This window comes from Vombatus ursinus, unplaced genomic scaffold, assembly GCF_900497805.2.
Source record: "Vombatus ursinus unplaced genomic scaffold, bare-nosed wombat genome assembly UNPS02014924.1, whole genome shotgun sequence".
Classification (NCBI taxonomy): domain Eukaryota; kingdom Metazoa; phylum Chordata; class Mammalia; order Diprotodontia; family Vombatidae; genus Vombatus; species Vombatus ursinus.
In genome coordinates, this window is record NW_020954702.1 from 4,192,141 (window position 1) to 4,211,089 (window position 18,949).

General features: G+C 37.3%; 1 protein-coding gene and 1 pseudogene across 2 annotated transcripts in view; both read right to left on the reverse strand.

Moving 5' to 3' along the window:
• Window positions 1-1,964: 1,964 nt before the first annotated feature.
• The window catches only part of PCP4 (Purkinje cell protein 4), a 22,916-nt gene continuing 5,931 nt past the window's right edge, over window positions 1,965-18,949 (reverse strand). The window contains exons 3-5 of one of the 2 annotated variants that reach the window (XM_027843664.1): window positions 11,159-11,210; window positions 10,639-10,669; window positions 1,965-2,340 (exon numbers count right to left, since the gene is read on the reverse strand). In XM_027843664.1, the coding sequence (XP_027699465.1) occupies window positions 2,213-2,340; window positions 10,639-10,669; window positions 11,159-11,210 (211 nt within the window). In that variant the 3' untranslated portion in view covers window positions 1,965-2,212. The remainder of the gene's footprint in view (window positions 2,341-10,638; window positions 10,670-11,158; window positions 11,211-18,949) is intronic. The other variant, XM_027843665.1, reaches the window with a different exon arrangement.
• On the reverse strand, window positions 7,020-10,113 carry LOC114029262 (annotated as a pseudogene).

Genomic DNA, 18,949 nt, shown 5'->3' on the forward strand with positions numbered 1-18,949 from the left:
TTACCTGAAGCAAGGAATATACAAGATGTGACAGATGATACAGAATCAAAATTTAAAAATTATAGATGGTAAGGTGAGGGTGAGTAGTTGAGGGTGAGAGGAATAAAATATGATGTAAAGGCCTAAGTCTGATAGACTTAGAGAATAGTGGTGTTGTTAACAGTCAGGGAGATGAAGAGGAGAATATGGAGGGTGGGTAGATAGGTATGGATCTAAGATAAGAACATGTTTGAGGCAAGGGTGAAACATTTGGGTAGGTGAAAATGTATAGGCAGTTAGAATTTAGGGTCCAGAGCACAGGAGTGATGGGTGAAGATTTGGAAAACACCTGCACAAAGGTGTAGATGAAGTAGTAGACGTTTACCAAAGGAGAGGAAAACAAAAAGACTGATGATCGAGTCTTTTAAAGCATGGAAATACCTGCTTCTAGAATATAAGAAGAAATGGGACCAATGAATAATACAAAAAGGGAAATAGGCTGTTTTTCTTCTGAGAAATCGCCAAATCATCTGAATTCCCCAAGATCACTCTTTTATAAGCTGAAGTACAAGCTACATCTTCAATATTGAGAAGGTATGAGCTCCTTTTAATGCCATATTCCCAAGAGTTTTCAGCAAGAAATGGGGATTTTCCTCTAGAGTGTGCATTTTTATGATGAATATGCAAATTAATAAGATTATAAAGACAGAGAGGATCAATGCTGGACAACTGATCAGTTAGAGATAATCTGATCAAACCCCTTTCTTCTGGGAAGGAATTCACTTAACCCTTCAAGGTAGTCTAGTATCTACATCCCATTCTAATACGATTTAATAACATATGTACATGGAAAGAGAATATTAGGCAGACCAATCACACTAGCCCCATTCTTTGCATCCCTTTCTCCACCAAAAGAGAAACCCAATAAAGCAAGCTCTTTTACCTTAAATACCTTAAATGGGGAAAGGTTGTGAGTGTCAAGTATGGAGAGTTAGTTTGAATTACCTGGGTTACTGATTCAAATACCCACCTTTGTCTGTTTCTGTTAGCATATGTGTGGTCTCAGTATCACTACCACTGAGCTACTAAAGTCAGGCAGTGTTCTGGATTCTTAACCAGTCCCCCGTAGCACAGGATGGCACAGACTATCCTGGCCTGAAAAGTATCCATCCATAAACCTTACCAACTGAAGAAGGTACATGGTACTTTGCTCCTGTGAAATCATTTTCTCTAAATCATTAGCTTCTCATCCCTATGTATGAAGCCTCAAAGTGAGTTTGTATGTACAGTGATTCAACTATGAGACTTGCAGGGGAGGAGAAGAGATAGGAAAGGCCCCAAAATTGCAAATTCTGGTAAATAATACTAATGGGTAACAAACAGGGTGAAGACCATAGGAAAATATAGAAGAAGCAGAAAAGCCTCCATTCTCCCAGAGGCCAAAGAGTTTTTTAATACATGAAATAATAGTTATGAGGAGCTAAAAATTTCCATGAATTTTCCCCTACATTATTAATAGTTAGGTGGGGGTGGTTGGGAGAGAAGAGTGTATTGTTCTTTATTTATGCATTATGTAAGTCTAAATTATATGAACCAAATATAGGTGGATTATATTCATTTCTCCTACCCTGGATCAGCAATTGTTGCCTCAGTTGGTACCCTAGCCAGATCAAACACATAGCAAATGTATTCTTCCTGTTCAGGCCTATGCAGCAAATTCCTTGTTTTTCCTTTACTAAAAAAATTGTTGACATAATGGATATTCTCCAAGTAAGTCAAGCAAGACTGAGAAATCATTTTACCTCCCTCAGTAAACAACAATAATAACAAATTCAAATTTCCAGATTATGTCTCCAAGCTTTGAGTGGAGAAGAAAATCTAAATTTGTTTTGTAATGCTTTATAACTTGCTATATTGATATAAAACAGCAAATGAAGACAGACACTTCTTTATTTTGTTTTATTATAACATCAAATAAAGTTGTTAGTTACAGAAGAGATAGTACTAGAGCTAAACAAACAGCTTTAATCACTTAAATATCACTGTCTTACATTTTCCTACATGGATATAAATATCAAGAACTTCCATACATGCACTTCGTGTTTGAAATTCAGATGTGTAATATGCAGCTGTTTGGGAGTTTTTGTTAATTAGTTTATTTGTTCAGGTATTTTTTTATCTGATGACTGTAGAATTCTATTCATTTTCATTAACTGTGAGGAAACTCTTAACATTAAGACTGGGACCCTGCCTTTTTCTTCTGGAATTTTCTGAATTGAGACTGTATTGTCACAGCTGCACGTTCTGTCTCTGGCGCATCCATGTCGATTTGAAATTCCTCCTGAACTTTCTTTTGTCCATCTGTATCAAGAAAACAAATAAACAAGAAAGTAATTAAACTAAAAATAAGATGATGGCAGGCCCTGAAGACAAGACAAATTTAGAAAGGAAAATGAAATTCAGGGGAATTATTTTAATTACAATCAGAAGACAGGCTGGGTATTATTACTACAAGAGAAAGAGGATACACCCAAGGAGTAATACTCAGGTATGAAATTATTACATTTAACATTTTCCTCTATATGTGATTTTTAAGTATTTCTGTCTTTATAATTGTCATGTCTGAATGAAAGTGTATTTCTATTCCCAGAACTCCTTAGGAACACTTCATTAGTCTTATATGTTTGACTAAATATTTTAATCAAGAAATATTTATTTTTTAAATCCCAAATATCAAGGTTTTGATAAAATAGAACACTCATTGTTACTAAAAGCATCAGAAAGCATAGCAATAAATGTACCTTTCTTTAAAATGATAAGTAGCATCTATCAAAAACCATCAGCAAGTATTCTGTAATGGAGATAAAGCTAGAAGCCTTCCCAATCAGATCAGGGGTGAAGCAATGATGTCCATTATCACTGCTATTATTCAATATTGTGCTAGAAATGCTAGCTATTGCAATAAGACAAGACAAAGAAATTGAAGGAATTGGAATAAGCAATGAGGAAAAAAAACTATCATTCTTTGAAGACAATAAATGGTATCCTTAGAGAATCCTAGGGAATCAGCTAAAAAATTAATTGAAACAATTAACAACTTTAACCAAGTTGCAGGATATAAATTAAACCTACATAAATCATCAGTATTTCTATATATTACCAACAAAATCCAGAAGAAAGAGAAAAAAAGAGACATTCCATTTAAAAGACTGCAGACAATATGAAAAACTTGGGAATCTTCCTACCAACACAAACCCAGGAACTATATGAACACAATTACAAAATACTTTTCACACAAATAAAGTCAGATCTAAACAGTTGGAAAAATATTAATTATTCATGGGTAAGCTTAGCGATCATAATAAAAATAACATCTACTAAAATTAATTTACTTATTCAGTGTCATGCCAATTAAACTACCAAAAAGTATTTGATAGAGCTAGAAAAAAATAATAACAAAATTCATTTGGAAGAACAAAACGTCAAGGAAAAAAAACATGAAGTAAGGCAAACTAGCAGTGCCAGATTTCAAGTTATATTACAAAGTAGTAATCATGAAAGCAACCAGGTACTGGCCAAGAAATACAGTGGTGGATCTAGAATAGATTAGGTACATATTACACAGTAGTAAATGACCATAATATTGTAGAGTTTGATAAACCCAAAGATCCAAGCTTTGGGGAAAAGAACTTACTATTGGACAACAATCCTGGGAAAATTGGAAAGTAGTTTGGCAGAAACTAGATATGGACCAACATTTCACAATGTATACCAAGATAAGGTCAAAATAGGTACATGATTTAGACATTAAAAGTGATATCACAAGCAAATTAAAGGAGCATGGAAAATTTTATCTGTCAGATCTATGGATAAGGGGAGAATTTATGACTAAACAAAAAACAGAGAGGATCATGGGAAATAAAAAAGGATAATTTTGATTACATGAATTTAAAGTTTTTAACAAACAAAACCAATGCAGCCAAAATTATAGAAGGAAAGCAGATAGGGGATTAAAAAGCAGTTTTCTCTGATAAAGACATCATTCCTTAAATATATAGGGAACTGAGTCAAATTTTTTAAAATATGAGTAATTCCCCAATTGATAAATAGTCAAAGGATATGAAGATGCAGTTTTCAGAAGAAGAAATCAAAGCTATCTATAGTCATATGAAAAAAATTGCTCTAAATCACTATTGATTAGATAAATGAAAATTAAAATAACTCTGAGGTACCACTTCAAACCTAGCAGATTGGCTAACATGACAGAAAAGGAAAATGGCAAACATTGAAGGGGATATGGAAAAATTTGGACACTAATACACTGCTGGTGGAGTTGAGAACTAGTCCAACCATTCTGGAGAACAATTTGGAACTATACCCAAAGGTCTATAAAACTGTACATACCCTTTGATCTAGCAATACCATGACTAGTTCTGTATCCCAAAGAGATCAAAGAAAAAGGAAAGGAACCAGTGTGTACAAAAATGTTTATAGCAGCTCTTTTTGTGGTAGAAAAGAATTGGAAATTGAGGGTATGCCTATTAATTAGGGAATGACTAAACAAGTTGTGTTACATGATTGTGATTGAATATTGTTGTGCAATAAGAAATGACAAGTGGTATGGTTTCAGAAAAACCTGATGAAAAAACCATATGAACTGACGCTCAGTGAGGTGAGTAGAACCAGGAGAACATTGCACACATTAACAGCCACATTATACAATGATCAGGTAGAATAAAGAATGGAAAAATTTAGCAGCTGAGATTATTAGTAACTTTGGAACGTGAAGTTTCAGTAGAATGGTAGGTTGGAAGCTGGACTGAAACAGACAGAAATGAATGAGTATCAGGAAAACTGAGAGAAATTCAGGCAAGAAATTAAGGCAACTTTTTCTAGTAATTTGGCTAGGAAAGGTAGAAGAAATCTAAGATAACCTGAGGAGATGTCAAGGTCCACTAAAACCTAGGTATATTTGTTGGTAGAAGGGAAAGAATCGGTGAGTAAGGAAGGATTAAAAATGAAAGACAGCAACTGATTGAAGGGACAAGATCCCAGAGATCAGATATTATAGAGTCAAAGGGGCCTCTTGGGAGACAGAGCAAAGATGGTCTAATAGCTGGAAGAAACACAGCCAAATTCCTTCCCCCAAGACCTAGAAAATGTTCCAGACCAAGTCCTGATCAGGAAATTCAAGAAAAAGCATGTCATTTTGTTTCCAACCAGGTTAGCATAGAGATAAGCATAGAGGTCTGAGGTGAGGAGGATGCCTCATGGAGCGTGGCAGCCTGCAGGAACTGAAAAGGGACCAACACTGTATATCAGGAAAAGGAGAGTTCCCAAATCCATAAAAGTGGGCTACATTTTGGCAAAATCATTCAAGGATGCTGGAACAGGTGTCAATTTGCAGCTCAGATGCTCAGTACCCAGCTCCAGTTCTCAAACCCAAGCCAGAAATTCAGAGCTCAGACCAAAAGGGCAGCAATCAGACTTTGCCCCAGAACACACCATTTTGGGAGCATTGAAAATTTGCAGGTCCCTAGCCTGAACTTGAGATCCTGGAATTATACACAACTATACACAATTAATTAACCCCCAAGAAAGCAGCACAAGGACCCAAGAGGACACAAGCTCAGCCCACACATTGCCTTCAAAGTGCGCAGATCCTGACCCTAACAAAAAGTCTAAAGCCTGGAAGAATGAACAAACCAAAAAAAAACCCTACCATCAAAAGTTAATATGGTTACAAGGTTACTCAAGGCACAATTCCAAAATAAAAGACTGCCTCCATAACATCCATAAGCAATCCTAAAAGAAAAGTTGAGGCACAAGTTCATCTAGAATTCATGGAAGAAATGTAAAGTTTGTTTAAAGAATTAAAATGAATTAAAATATAAAAAATTAAAAATTTAAAAAGAATTATTTTAATTAAAATTAAAATCAAATGAGAGTGCTAAAAAAAAAAAAACATGGTGAAATGAGACTGATAGAAGACAGAATTGGAAAAACAGTTAATACCTTGGAACAAAAGTTATAAAACCTCACACTCCAAAAGAACCCAAACTCCTTGAAAATCAGAATGGACCAAAAAGAAGTTAATGTATCTCATAGTAAAAACAAATGACCTTAAAAAAAATGAGAAAATTTAAGAATCATTAGATTACCTGAAAGGCATAACCAAAAGGAGCGCCTAGAAATGAAATTTCAAGACATTGTTTCAAAAAGCTTTCCAGATCTTTTAGAATCAAAGGGCAAAGTGAAAATAGAGAGAATCCATTAGTTACTCCATGAAAGAAATGCTTACACAGCTTCCTCTCCACACACAACCCATATATACAATCTATGATACAGCTTTCTAGCGTAGGGCCAATAAAAAGCCCAAGCCACATAGGCTTGATGCCTCTGAAATTTGGTGACTTCCTGATACTACACAAGTTGATGAACTCTGATGACTGACTGACTGGACACATTTCCAGAAGGACATGAGGGGGACCATGTTGAGAGAAGTCAACTACCACTGTAGCCTTGCTATATATCTTTGTTGCATATACTTGTTTTGTTAGGGCAAAGCAAACCTCTTCCTTTGTTAAGTGTTCAATGACTCATAAGTGCCTCATTTTGTCCCAACATTGAACCTAAACAGAAGGCACTGATTTTAGAGTTGCATCTATAACATTTGGCAGTTAGAAGTTAGGGATGAAATGAAACATTTTCTTTTTTCATTTTTTATTTTGTTCTATTTTTTACAGTTACTAATTTTTGTATGAAAAATTGTTTTATACATGGGGCATAACATTATAAACTCAAGACAACTCACAGACATAAAGGTTAACTCCTGCATCTATCACACGTCTACACAAAAAGTTTATATTTAACATTAAAACCAATAAGCTCTCTCCCTTGAAATGTTATCCAAGTTTTTCCAAGAAGACCTCTGAACTTCGTGTTTCTCTTAAAATGTCTTCAGAATGCTCTGTCAAAGATTAGATGACAGGATAAAATTCCTACGGGAAATAGCAGGGGGAAAGGGAATGGGGGAGAAGCTATTCAAACTTTGTTTTCTTTACATGTGGCTTGTTGTTTCCTCCTTGGACTTGTCAAAAACTACCCTGACCTACAAAGTTTCCTTGCTCTCTGCCCCCAAATCCCCCGCCTCATTTACCACCAGCTTGGCCACCAAACCCTCTATGGCCACTGCCACCATGGTTTCCAAAGCCACTGGGCTTGGCCCAATCTAGAGTTACTTTGTTTCCATCAATCTTCTGGTCTTCCATGACCTCTTTAGCATCTTCTTCTGAGCTGAAGTCCATAAAACTGAATGCTTTAGATAATCCTTTCTGTGACTATCCTGGCACCAATAGAACTATGAAATGAATCTTTCAATGTTTCTTCTGTCTTCAGACAGACCTTTGCTGAACAAAATTTCGTAGGACTGGATCCTTGGGACTACATTAGTTGTCTAATGGCCCTTTAACTCCAACCTGATGACTCTGCCTTCAATTTCTATATTGTTACAAGAATTCAAAGCTTCTTTTGCATCTTCCATGGAGGCAAATTAATGAATGCAAATCCTTTAGGTTGGCATTGGTTGTTTGGGAGCAAGCTTATTGATGTTGCCTTCTCAGACATTACTTGGAGACTTTTTTCTGTGACACTGTAGCCAAAGTTATTCACCAACCATGTCTTTGAGTCTGCCACTTTGTTGCCATTCCTGCTCTAGGCATTATTCTTCCCACCTCTTGTATTCTCTTGTCCTTGACTTTTCTCTCCTGTGTGGTTCAGAATGTATGCCCAACCATTAATCTCAGCTCTCTATTTCTCTTGTGAGGCCCTAAATTGCTTCTGACTTAAATTCAATGTAGGCAATTCTTTGTCATGTCTCATCTTTGGCACAGATTAGTCTAAACTCAATAACATTTTTAAACACTTCTTGAGTTCCTCCTGAGTTACTTTATAAGGCAGATTCTTAATAAAGAGCATCCTTGCATTTTGATCTTCTTTTCTTTTTTGCTTTTTCTAGTTTCATTTCAGAGCCAACGACTTTGTGGCCACTGAATTCCAGAGCTTTTTCCATGTCTTCAGGTTATTCAAATTCCACATAGCCAAATTTCCTGGCGGTGCCATGTCCACAAATGCAAGGTTCTTTTTTTTCCCACAAAGAAGTCCATGATGTCAGATTTTAGTTCAGAAGCAGCTTTGTGGAAATTTGGGTTAGCAGTGAAGAGACTGAAATTTGTAGATGCTCCAGTTTCTAATTTCTGTGTCTTAGCTTCAAGGGATTTCTGTTTGCCCATTTCCTTTTTACTTTCCCTGGTGCTTCTTTGGCACTTCCTCTTCCTCCTCCTCTGATTCCTTACCTATCTCAACTTTCTCAAGGCCAGCTTCACAGAAGCAGCCTTTCTTTTGGCAGGTGTGATATCCATAATTTCTCCTTCATCATCATCTTCCCCCTCATCCTCCCCTATGCTTCTCTCTCTGTACTCAGCTCTCATGGATTTAACAATCTTCCTTATGCACATGATACCCACCTCATGTCTAGCCCTCAACTCTTTCTTGAGCTCTAACCCCAAATCTCCAATTTACTGCAGGACATCTCCACCTGGATAATTCACAGATACCTCAAACTCAACATTTTCAAAATAGAACTCATTAATTTTCCTCTTAAACTTTCTTTCAAGTACACAGAATACCCCCATCAAGCCTATTTGCTGTTTCCTCTATACAATGTTCATTTTCTCATCTCTGTGCTTTTGCACAGGCTATACTCCACGGGTAGAAGGCTCTCCCTCTTAAACTCTGATTCTTAAAACCCCTTCTTATTTCCCCAATTATTATCTCCCTGCTCTGACACTCTATATATGCCTTGTGTATATTCTGGATTTTCTGTTCATATGTGGTTATTTCCCAGTGGACTATAAGCTCATTGACACTATGTACACACTTGTACACAAGGCATATGTAGTATATTAGAATAGGGAAATAATAATTGGAGAAAATGGGAATGGTTTTTTGAAAGAAGTGGCATTTGAGTTGAATCTTGAAAGTGTTTCATAAGAAAGAAAAAAACTATTAAGTTAAGCAAAACTCTAAAACAAGGGAAAGGGGTAAAGTGGCTTAAAGATAAGAAGAAGAGAGCCACTGGGTATAAGGTTGCCTTAAAATATATTCAGCTAAATAACTGAAAAAAATTAGTACTATGATTACAGAGAAAGAGGGGGAAATCCCATTTGGGGGAAAATTATTAGAGACAAATCAAGGACAATATAAACTTAACCTAATCCCCTTCCTCTTCTCAGTGACTGAGCTGATACAGGTAAGGGAGAGAGATTATGCCTCCCATATGTTGGAGAGTGTTTGTGCTTATACCGTTTAAAATAAATATTTCTTTGTAAAAGCTAAACCAACTGTAAGTGGTTAAATGGAGCTAGGGTGTAGGTGAACACCCCCTACACTTGAAACACCATCAATAGGCACTAGAGCTATTGGCAGACACTTCCCAATGCCCTTAAGGGTACAAAAGAACACTGGGAAAGGAGTGAAATACAACATACTTAGTCTGCAGGCAATGGGGGTTAGGGTAGTCAATACCACACAATATAAGGGAGTGGGATGATTTCCACATACCCACCCCTCAATTCAATTGATATAATCACTTGATAGAATCACAAATGCTGAGATGTTTATGTATTAAGAAGTTCACTCAGTGATCCCTTTACAAATTATGAACACCTTTCTCTGATGGAATTAAATAGAATTTTCCTTCCTCTGCTGTAATTAAATTTTAATAAGAAAAAAAACTGACCATATTCCTAGAAATCTTAAATGGCTAATCCATATAGCCAATGAGTTAATCAAGTATCTTGGGAGGTCAAGGCAGCTCTGGCAGAAACCAGAAGCTAAGGAAGAATTCAGCCCCTGAGAGGGAATTGCTTTGGAGATGGGAAGAGGGTATTTCTTTCTCTTCAAACCTACACGATTGGACACAGCATCTAGCAGGGGAGCAATCTGACCAGAAGAGGACACCATATCCAGAATCTGGGGATTGTTAAAGGCACAGTTAAGGGAGGAAAGATATTCCAGACAACCATGGATAAAGACAGACAGGTGACTGAGATTAGAAGCAGCTTCAAGAAGCATGATACCTAGAAGTAAAGAAGATGCCATAAGCCTGAAAGCTATCCCTGGTAATCAAGAGTTAAGCTTTGTGGAGACTGCATTAGGAGAGAAATCAGAAGAGTAAGCAACCTAAGTAACGTGATTTCTCTACATGTACCTCACTACCACTGTTCTCTGTGCTAACCCTGCCCCTGATGCATGTATTTGATGGACAGTTCACTTCATGTTTATGGGGGAACTTGTGAAATAGAATTTGTGTTAGATGTGCACTACCACCCTAGTACCCAAGGTAACAGCCACCCACCCCACAAGGGGTAATGCAAATTCAAGGTAGGAGAATAACTCGTAGAGGCAAGCAGCCAGGAATAAAGACCTTCAGATATGAAAGAAAAGCAATTAGAATAAACCAAATGGATTCCATAATAATGAGAAAAATAAAGATAAGAATGGAATAACACATTCCAAAAAACAAAGTTAACTGAAGCTACAACCCCAAATTAAATATCCTGAAAAGCTAAGCTTAATCATCAAATGAAAAGGACGGACCTTCAACAACAGAGAAATACTTGAGGCATTCCTGAAAAAAAAAAGGAAACAAACTGACTTGCAATTATTCCCAACAACAGAAACACTCAGAGGTAAAATGTTTTTATGTTTACAAGCTATTTTCTTACACACACACACACACACACACACAGAGCTCTTCCTGAGATAGACTCAGCAGAGTGGCCAGAGTGATAATATATATAATACACATATATGTGTATTACATTATATATGTATATATGTAAACATATTCTCAAATGCATACAGAATTCCATACTTTTGTCAGTATAGGGAACTCCTTTTATGGGAAATCCTTAAACCAATACAGAACACAACTTATCTGTGACATAGTAAATTATTCTTAGGGACTTCGTTCCCTAAGACATGTAGAAGGATTAAGTGACAAAGTCACGCAGCTAATAAGTGTCAGAAACAAGATTTAAACCAATATCTTCCTGTGTTCAATCAACCTAGTGCTGTATGTACTGCCTGTGTGTATGGGTGTTTTTTACTGTCTTACCATTCTCACCAGAAGGGGTCTCCTTTTCATTGGTTGCCTCAGAACCCTTTTGCTGCAGACATAAAAATAACAGAAATTGCCATCAGGTAGAACCAAAATTATTGTTATTACATATTATTATACATATATATACATATACATTGCATCATAGGTCCTATGTTCTCAAAGGAAGAAATACAGGCTATCCATAGCCACATGGAAAAAAATGCTCCCAATCATTACTAATTAGAAAAATGCAAATAAAAAGAATTCTGAGATTCTTCCTTATACTTATTTCCCTTACAAATCACTACTCTTCGTCTTCACCATGACCTGTAATACCTTGACAGCTTAATTCTCTCCCAGGCCATTTCCCCTGCACCTCAACTCTCTCATTTTCTCCGTGTCTTGACTCTTTGATGAACAAATTAAACTCTACACTGACCTCCTCTTTTGAGTCCTTAGCCTCTTTATATCATTGATTACACCCAGTCAAACCCTGGCCTGGGCTGCCTTTCCTACTATTTACCTTTACTTCTAAACATGTGCTTGCTGAATGAACGTGGAGAAAATCACACAACTGTTTTGACTGGGTCTGGTACAAATTTACATTACATAACTCCAACAGGACTGCTAGCCAATCCTACAAGCCTAATTGCTTTTCTTCCATATTTGAAGGTCTTCTTTTTCCTGGCTGCTTGCCTCTACGAGTTATTCTATTACCTTGAATTTGCATTAGCACTTGTGAGTTGGGTGGCTACTACCTTGGATACCAGAGTGGTAACGCACATCTAACACAAATTCTATTTCACAAGTTCCCCCATACACATGAAGTGAACTGTCCATCAAATATATGCATCAGGGGCAGGGGCAGCACAGAGAACAATGGAAGTGAGGTACATGTAGAGAAATCACATTGTTTAGTTTATCAACTCATTATTTCACCATCCACAGTTCTTCCCAAGCTTTTCATCCCCACTCAAACTTCAGATAGTTCCCCTTCCACTTACTCTATCAGCAAACATCATTGCCTCATATTTTACAGAAAAAAATGAGGCTGTGAAGTCCCGCTTCTCCCTTCTTCCTCATCTTCTATCACTCAGGTGCCTTCTGCCACTATTTTCTCCTTTACCCACCTTACATGATGAAGTAGCCTTACTCCTTACCAAAGCTAACCCCTCTTCTTGTTCAAGCAATCCCCTGCCATTCTGTCTCCTCCAACAGATTGCCCCCTCTGTCATCTCCATTTTATCACCTATTTTCAATCTCTCCCTATCTTTTGACCTTATCAGTGCCAGTTAAACAAAGGACCCCAAACCAGGCATTTAACAATGACCTTAAGCAATACTGTTAAAGCCTTTAGTAGTATTTGGTTGGTTTGTGCTTTAGTGTTGGTTGGTAGTTTTACTCTTCCCCTCAGTCACCTCCCCACAACCCCATTCTCTGTAACAAAATGAAAAGACTGTATCTAAATCCACAACTTGTCATATTTATCTATGAGGGAGTGAGAGGTTAAAAGGAAACTTGGCTCCTCGTGATCCCTTTCAAAAATAACAATTGTTGTTCAGTCCAACTCTTTGTGACTTCTGTGGACCTCTGTTTACAGGGTTTTCTTAGCAAAGATGCTGGAATGATTTGTCATTTCCTTCTCCAGTGGCAAACAGAAGGTAAGTGACTTGCCCAAGGTCACACAGCTAGGAATTTTGTGAGGCTATATTTGAACTGAGGCCTTCCTGACTCCAAGTCCAGAGCTCTATCCACTGTGACATCTAGCTGTCCTGAAAATAACAATAGAAATACTGAAAAGAAACAAATTTTCATCTTGGAGAGGAAAATAAAGCTATTCCCTGTAATGTGAGCTATCCCAGATTATATCCTGTATTAAACATATTACATAGAGATACAGAAACCTTCATCTTCAAGATACTGTGACTTCTGAGTGACTGCAAACCACCAAAGGAGTTACAGAGAAACAATGGTACTAAGGCCTGTTGCTTCATTTATCACACGGTCAAGGAGCTAATTATAATTTTGAATTATGGAGCATTGTTTAGAAGGGGCAGCTATGTGGTACAGTGGATAGAACACCAAACTTGGAGTCAGAAAAGGCTAAGTTCAAATCAAGCCACAGTCATTTACCAGCTGTGTCACCCTGGGCAAGTCACTGAACCCCTATTTGCCTCAGTTTCCCATCTGTAAAATGGGGGGCACATTGGAGAAGGAAATGGCAAACTATTAAACCCCTTGGACAGTGTCAATGGAATCATGTGAAGTTGGATATAAATGAATGATTGAACAACAAAAATTGTTTAGAAACTGCTAAAGTGTCTGGCTTTAATTTATCTGTAAAATTAATATATATATATTATATGTGTAATATACATATACTAACACACATACATATACAGAAAGACAAAGAGACAGACACACACACATACTTGCACACACATATATTTTACCAGTATAGTATTAATAATTTGCATTATGGGTTTGCTTTACTGGTGTACATACACTGGAGTAACATGGTGTAGCAGAAAGGACACAGGACTGGAGAGGAAGAGATGGGTTCTGTCTAGTCTTAGTTCCAATGTGACTTTGAGCAGGTAGCTAACCTCTCTGGTCCTCAGCTTCTTTATAAAATTAAAGAGTGGACCTAGATGATTTCTAAAGATAATCCTAGAGAACTAACATTCTATGATGTTGCTTAATCCCAGCGTTATACACAAAAAGTTGCATACCAACTCTCCCTCCACTTTAGTCTTGGCTTGTAGCCTTTTCAATTTAAATAATTTACTGTCAGTGCAGTGCAGTAGTTCACCTTGATGCTGTTTATGAGTGCTCTGGCCCAGATGGATAAATGCAGTGCAGTGCACCAAATCTCTGAAAGTGGCTGATGCCTTTTCTGCTTCACTGTTGTCAATTATGTGTTGGCTCAGCTTTTCCTCTAAGTCAGCAGCAAACTGTTCCTGCTTCCACATCCTGTCTCTCTCTTCTCCTTACAATGACATAATCTATTAAATGCCAATGTTTGCTACAAGAGTGCATACATAAAGTTTTATTGCATTTAGGTAAATGGGATACAGTGTTGGTGATGAGGAGGTCATGAGATGCACAAGTCTTCAGTAGTAAATAATTGTTGCTGTTGGTGTTTCCAACTCCATTCCTCCCAAGTATCCCCTGCCATGTATGGTAGTTTGTGCCTGTTCTGGCATTAAAGTCACCTGGAATTGTAAGCTTGTCCTCTTTCAGCACATTGAGAATGAGGGTCTCCGAGTGTTCATAAAGTTGTTCTTTGACCTCATCAGGGTTCATCATGGTGGCAGCATATGCACTGATAATGATGGCATGGTGCTTTCCTGCAGGTGGCAATCATGAGGTCAGGAGTTTTTTGTTCACTCCTTTTGGTGAGTATACAAGCTCGTTGGCTAGAAAAGTTTTGATTGCAAAATCTACACCAGTTTCATGGCACTCCCCTTTGCCACAGCTACTCCAGAAAAATGTGTATCCAGCTCTAACTTTGGTAAGTTGTCCTTCATTTGCTAACTTTGTTTCGCTGAGGGCTTCTAATTGAATGTGATACCTGCTAAGTTTTCTCACAAGAGTTTTTCTTCTATCAGGTCTACTGGATTTCATGTTGTCCATAAGTTTGTGCACATTCCATGTACCAATGGTCAGTGGAATCATCTTTGTAAAAGTTTTTGTACATTTTTGTGTGTATTTTGACCACAGGGTGGGATCCCCACCTAACATGGTAAGCAGACGATGGTGAGGTAGGAGACAATTTTTAAGGCACCTTTTTTTAGCCCCTTCCTCGTACCAGGAGATGAGTAGTGTGGTCCTTCAAAAATGCTGCTCAGACACCAGGGGGCTGCCAAATCCCACTGCTGCTTCAGCCCAGTGAGAAGCCAACCCTATGGTCTGGGCCATCTGCAGGCCAGGTTGTGACTATAGCTCGCAGTGTATCCCAGTGTCACTTGCCTGTCACCACAGGACTTTGAGGTAGGTAAAAATAGTAAAATGGTGTGGATGATGTCTTTTGATTCACATATAAATTGGATTTAAGTGAGGTGGAATGGTGCAAAGTTGGTGACCTCACTCTCTCTTCTAGCATCATCAAAGTCCAGTGGCAAGACAAAGTCAAGATGACTGGTGATGGCTCAGGATACAATGGATGACCTTGGCATCTTTGATGTCTAACCATGCTCTAAGCACTCCTTGGCACCTGCTTCACTGCCTTCATGGCTATTGGAACAAATTATTCTCATCCCCCCATTCTGCTGGGAAAGTCTTCACATGCTCGGGGTAGATACTCCCCTAATTCAGTGATGGATTTGAGACCCCTCGGTTACCCTCAACATGGTTTAGCATGTCTGCCAAAATGGTTTACCAGCGCGTGGCCACTGCACATACTACAGCTTCTTAAAGCCACAGGTGAGTTTGGTGAATCAGGTAGTTACCAAAGGTAGAAAGCAGCCATGAAAATGGCTTGGCTGCCCTCACACCAGAGGTAATAATCTTCCTTGAACACATCCTACACTCTACATACATATCTATAAATAAATATAAAATATATATCTATATGTAATTTTATATACATATAAAATTTTTTTATAAACATATATCTATGCAAAAATATATCTGTTATTTGTGTACATATACATACACAAAAATATACACCAAGCATTACACAATCTATCTCAGATATGTAGACACATACCAGCTGTGTGACCTGGGCAAATCACTTAAGTTCTGTGACTCACACAACTCTCTAATACTGCAAGTTAGAGAGAAGGTGCTGACCTCCATTGCTAGAAAGAGTTTCCTCACTGGTGAGAGCTCCCTACACCAATGAAATCACAGGTCTTAAAGGCACATATGTGTGTGTGTGTGTGTGTGTGTGTGTGTGTGTGTGTGTGCTTACACACAGAGATATATCAACATATATACATATTTTGTGGAATCTGTAGAATTTGTTCAGATGATCTAGGTTTTGCTCGGATACAAAAGTCATTTAGGATAAAAGGCCAGATGTGCCCTAGAATAGTAGCTACTATAATTTAACATCAAGGTGTTAGGTATTAAGAGACACAAAATAAATAATTCCAAATGGGATAGGTATAATATATACTTGGAAAAAATCAGAACTTTCAAGTGGGGTAGGTCACAATAGCAATAATTTGCCTGCCTATTCTTCCTTCTTCCTTCTTTACATTTAGCCAGCTGACTAACAGTAAAGTATGAAATGAGATTCCTTTCGGAATAGTTTAAATTTAAATTCAGAAACCAAATAATACCTCTAAGCATATAAAGTGACAAAAAAAATCATGTCTGTATTTTGAAACAAGACATAGCCTCTAATTGAACCATTATGAAAACACTAAGCAAGTTTACTTATCCAGAATAATGTGGTTATCTAGCACTTAATAGTTTTGAGTATATAACACATAAATTTATTCCTTATCTCTCAGCATGAGCAAAGTCAACAAGAAATCTCCCTAAATTGCAACAACTGAGTCAGGAAGAGAAAGTGATTAAAACCCAGCAGGCTACTTCAATATTTTTAAGTATATAACATGTAAACTTATTACTTAAGAAAAGGGCTTACACCAGGGTACAGGGAATATCAGAGGAGAGAAGGAGACATCTGTGAGAAATGTTGCAAGGGTAAAGTTGATAAGTTTTGACAAAAGACTGGACATTGCAAAAGGGTGAGAGAGAGTGGGGACTCAAAAAAAAAACCACCTATCTTGTGAGCCTGGGGAACTGGGAGGGTGGTAGCACCTTTCAGTTCTCGTTCAATAATTTCCAGAGATCTATCATATTTAAATTCCTAAAATTCTGTTCAAGTTCTTCTCTTCTCTCTAATTTATTACTTTTCGGTTAAATTTGCCTAGATATGAAAGGGAATGAATTTAGATCCCCAGTCATTATAGTTTCTCAATCTATTTCTTCTGGAAGTTTGATTAACTTTTCTTTTACATATTAGATGCTATGCTATGCAGTGTATTAATATTAATTCATTGTCTATGGTAGACTTAAGCACAATGTAGTTTCCCTGTTTATCTCTTTTAATCAAATCTGTATGAAATCATGATAGCTAGCCATCCCTACTTTATTTTTAGTTCACCTGAAACATAATAAATTTTTCCACCCCTTGATTTTTACTCAGAGTACATCTTTCTTTCAAGTATGTTTCACACAAATATCATGTAACAACTCTGCTTTCTAATACATTATGCTAATCTCATCTATCTCGTGGGTGAGATCATAGCACTTACATTTTTAATTGTGTATTTTCCTCCAGCCTACCCTTCAACACTTTTTCCCCTTATTGCCCTCTTGGGAACCCATCCTTTTAGCATGACTGCAAATAGGGAGAGTATCCTAAAGAGGTTGTCATAACACAAAAAAAATGGAAATTCTGAGAATTAAAGGAAAGAAGAGGGTATTGGGAGAGGAGGGTTTTTAATACTAGAGGTTTATGTTTAATGCAATCTACATCCATTCCGTTACTCTTCTTCTCTTCACTTCACCCTATCCCCAAGCATGAGCTCTTACCTTTTCTTTCTTTCTTTTTTCTCCTTCTTTATCCTACAATCTCAAAAAATTGAGTTTGTTGTTAATCCTTCTCAAAATCTATTTTCCTCCTTAATCACTTTCTCCCATCTCCATTTCCATACCTGACTGATTTCTTGATAAATTTAGTGTATTCTTACACAAAACTCTTTGTGAGTATGTTTGTGTGTGTTTGTGTGTGTGTGTTCAGTCCTCTGTTGCCTGATTCAGATAAAAGTGAGGTTCATGTGTAACCTTCTCTCCCTGCTCCTTTCTGCTTCTTGAGCATCCTAGTTAGGTGAGAAAGCAGGTTTCACCCTCATACCTCCTTCTTTCTTCCATATTAGTGTTTTCCTTTCCTTTCCTTTTTCTTTATTTCCTCTTAATGTTATCAAAACAAAGCAAAATTTATCCCAGGTCTTCTTCCTTAATTTTTCCCCTCTCTCACCTTTGAAAAAATTAGTATCCTGAGGGGGCACTTGCTTCTTCTCCCTCTTTTACTATATAAATATTTCTTCATCATATGCTGTTATTGTTCAGCCTTTTTTCCTCTGACTCTTCATGATCTCATTTGGGATTGTCTTGGCAAAAACACTGGAGTGGTTTGTTATTTTCTTCTCCAGTTCACTTTACAAATGAGGAAACTAAAAGAAACAGGCTTAAGTGACTTGCCCATGTAGTAAGGTCTGAGGTCACATTTGAACTCAGGAAGATGAGTTTTCCTGATACCAGGCCTGGCACTCTATCTACTAGACCATCTAGTTGCCCTTTGTATAGCCCCATCTAATTACTCTTCTATATTTCTCTCGAATCCTGTGTTTTCACTTCAAACTATCTACTGATCTTGGATATCTTCATCAGGAATACTTGGAAATATTCTATTTAATTAAAGATCCATTTTCCCCTTTATGATTATACTTAGTTTTGCTAGATAAATTCTTCTTGCTTATAAAATATACCTTTAACTTTTGCCTTCTGGATTATCATACTCTGAACTCTCTTCTTCTTCACCCATGTAAGAGTAGAAAGGGAAGAGGAGGAGATTTGGTTACCTCCACCTCATCTCAATTTATTGAGTTACAGGATTTAATCACAGGTGATAAGATTTTAATGTGTTATCAAGAAATTAACACCTGATTATTCCTTTAGGAAGTATGAAACCTCTCGCTTCCCTCTTCCTCATCCTTTCTTCTCCAATCTCTCTCTCTCTCTCTCTCTCTCTCTCTCTCTCTCTCTCTCTCTCTCTCTCTCTCTCTC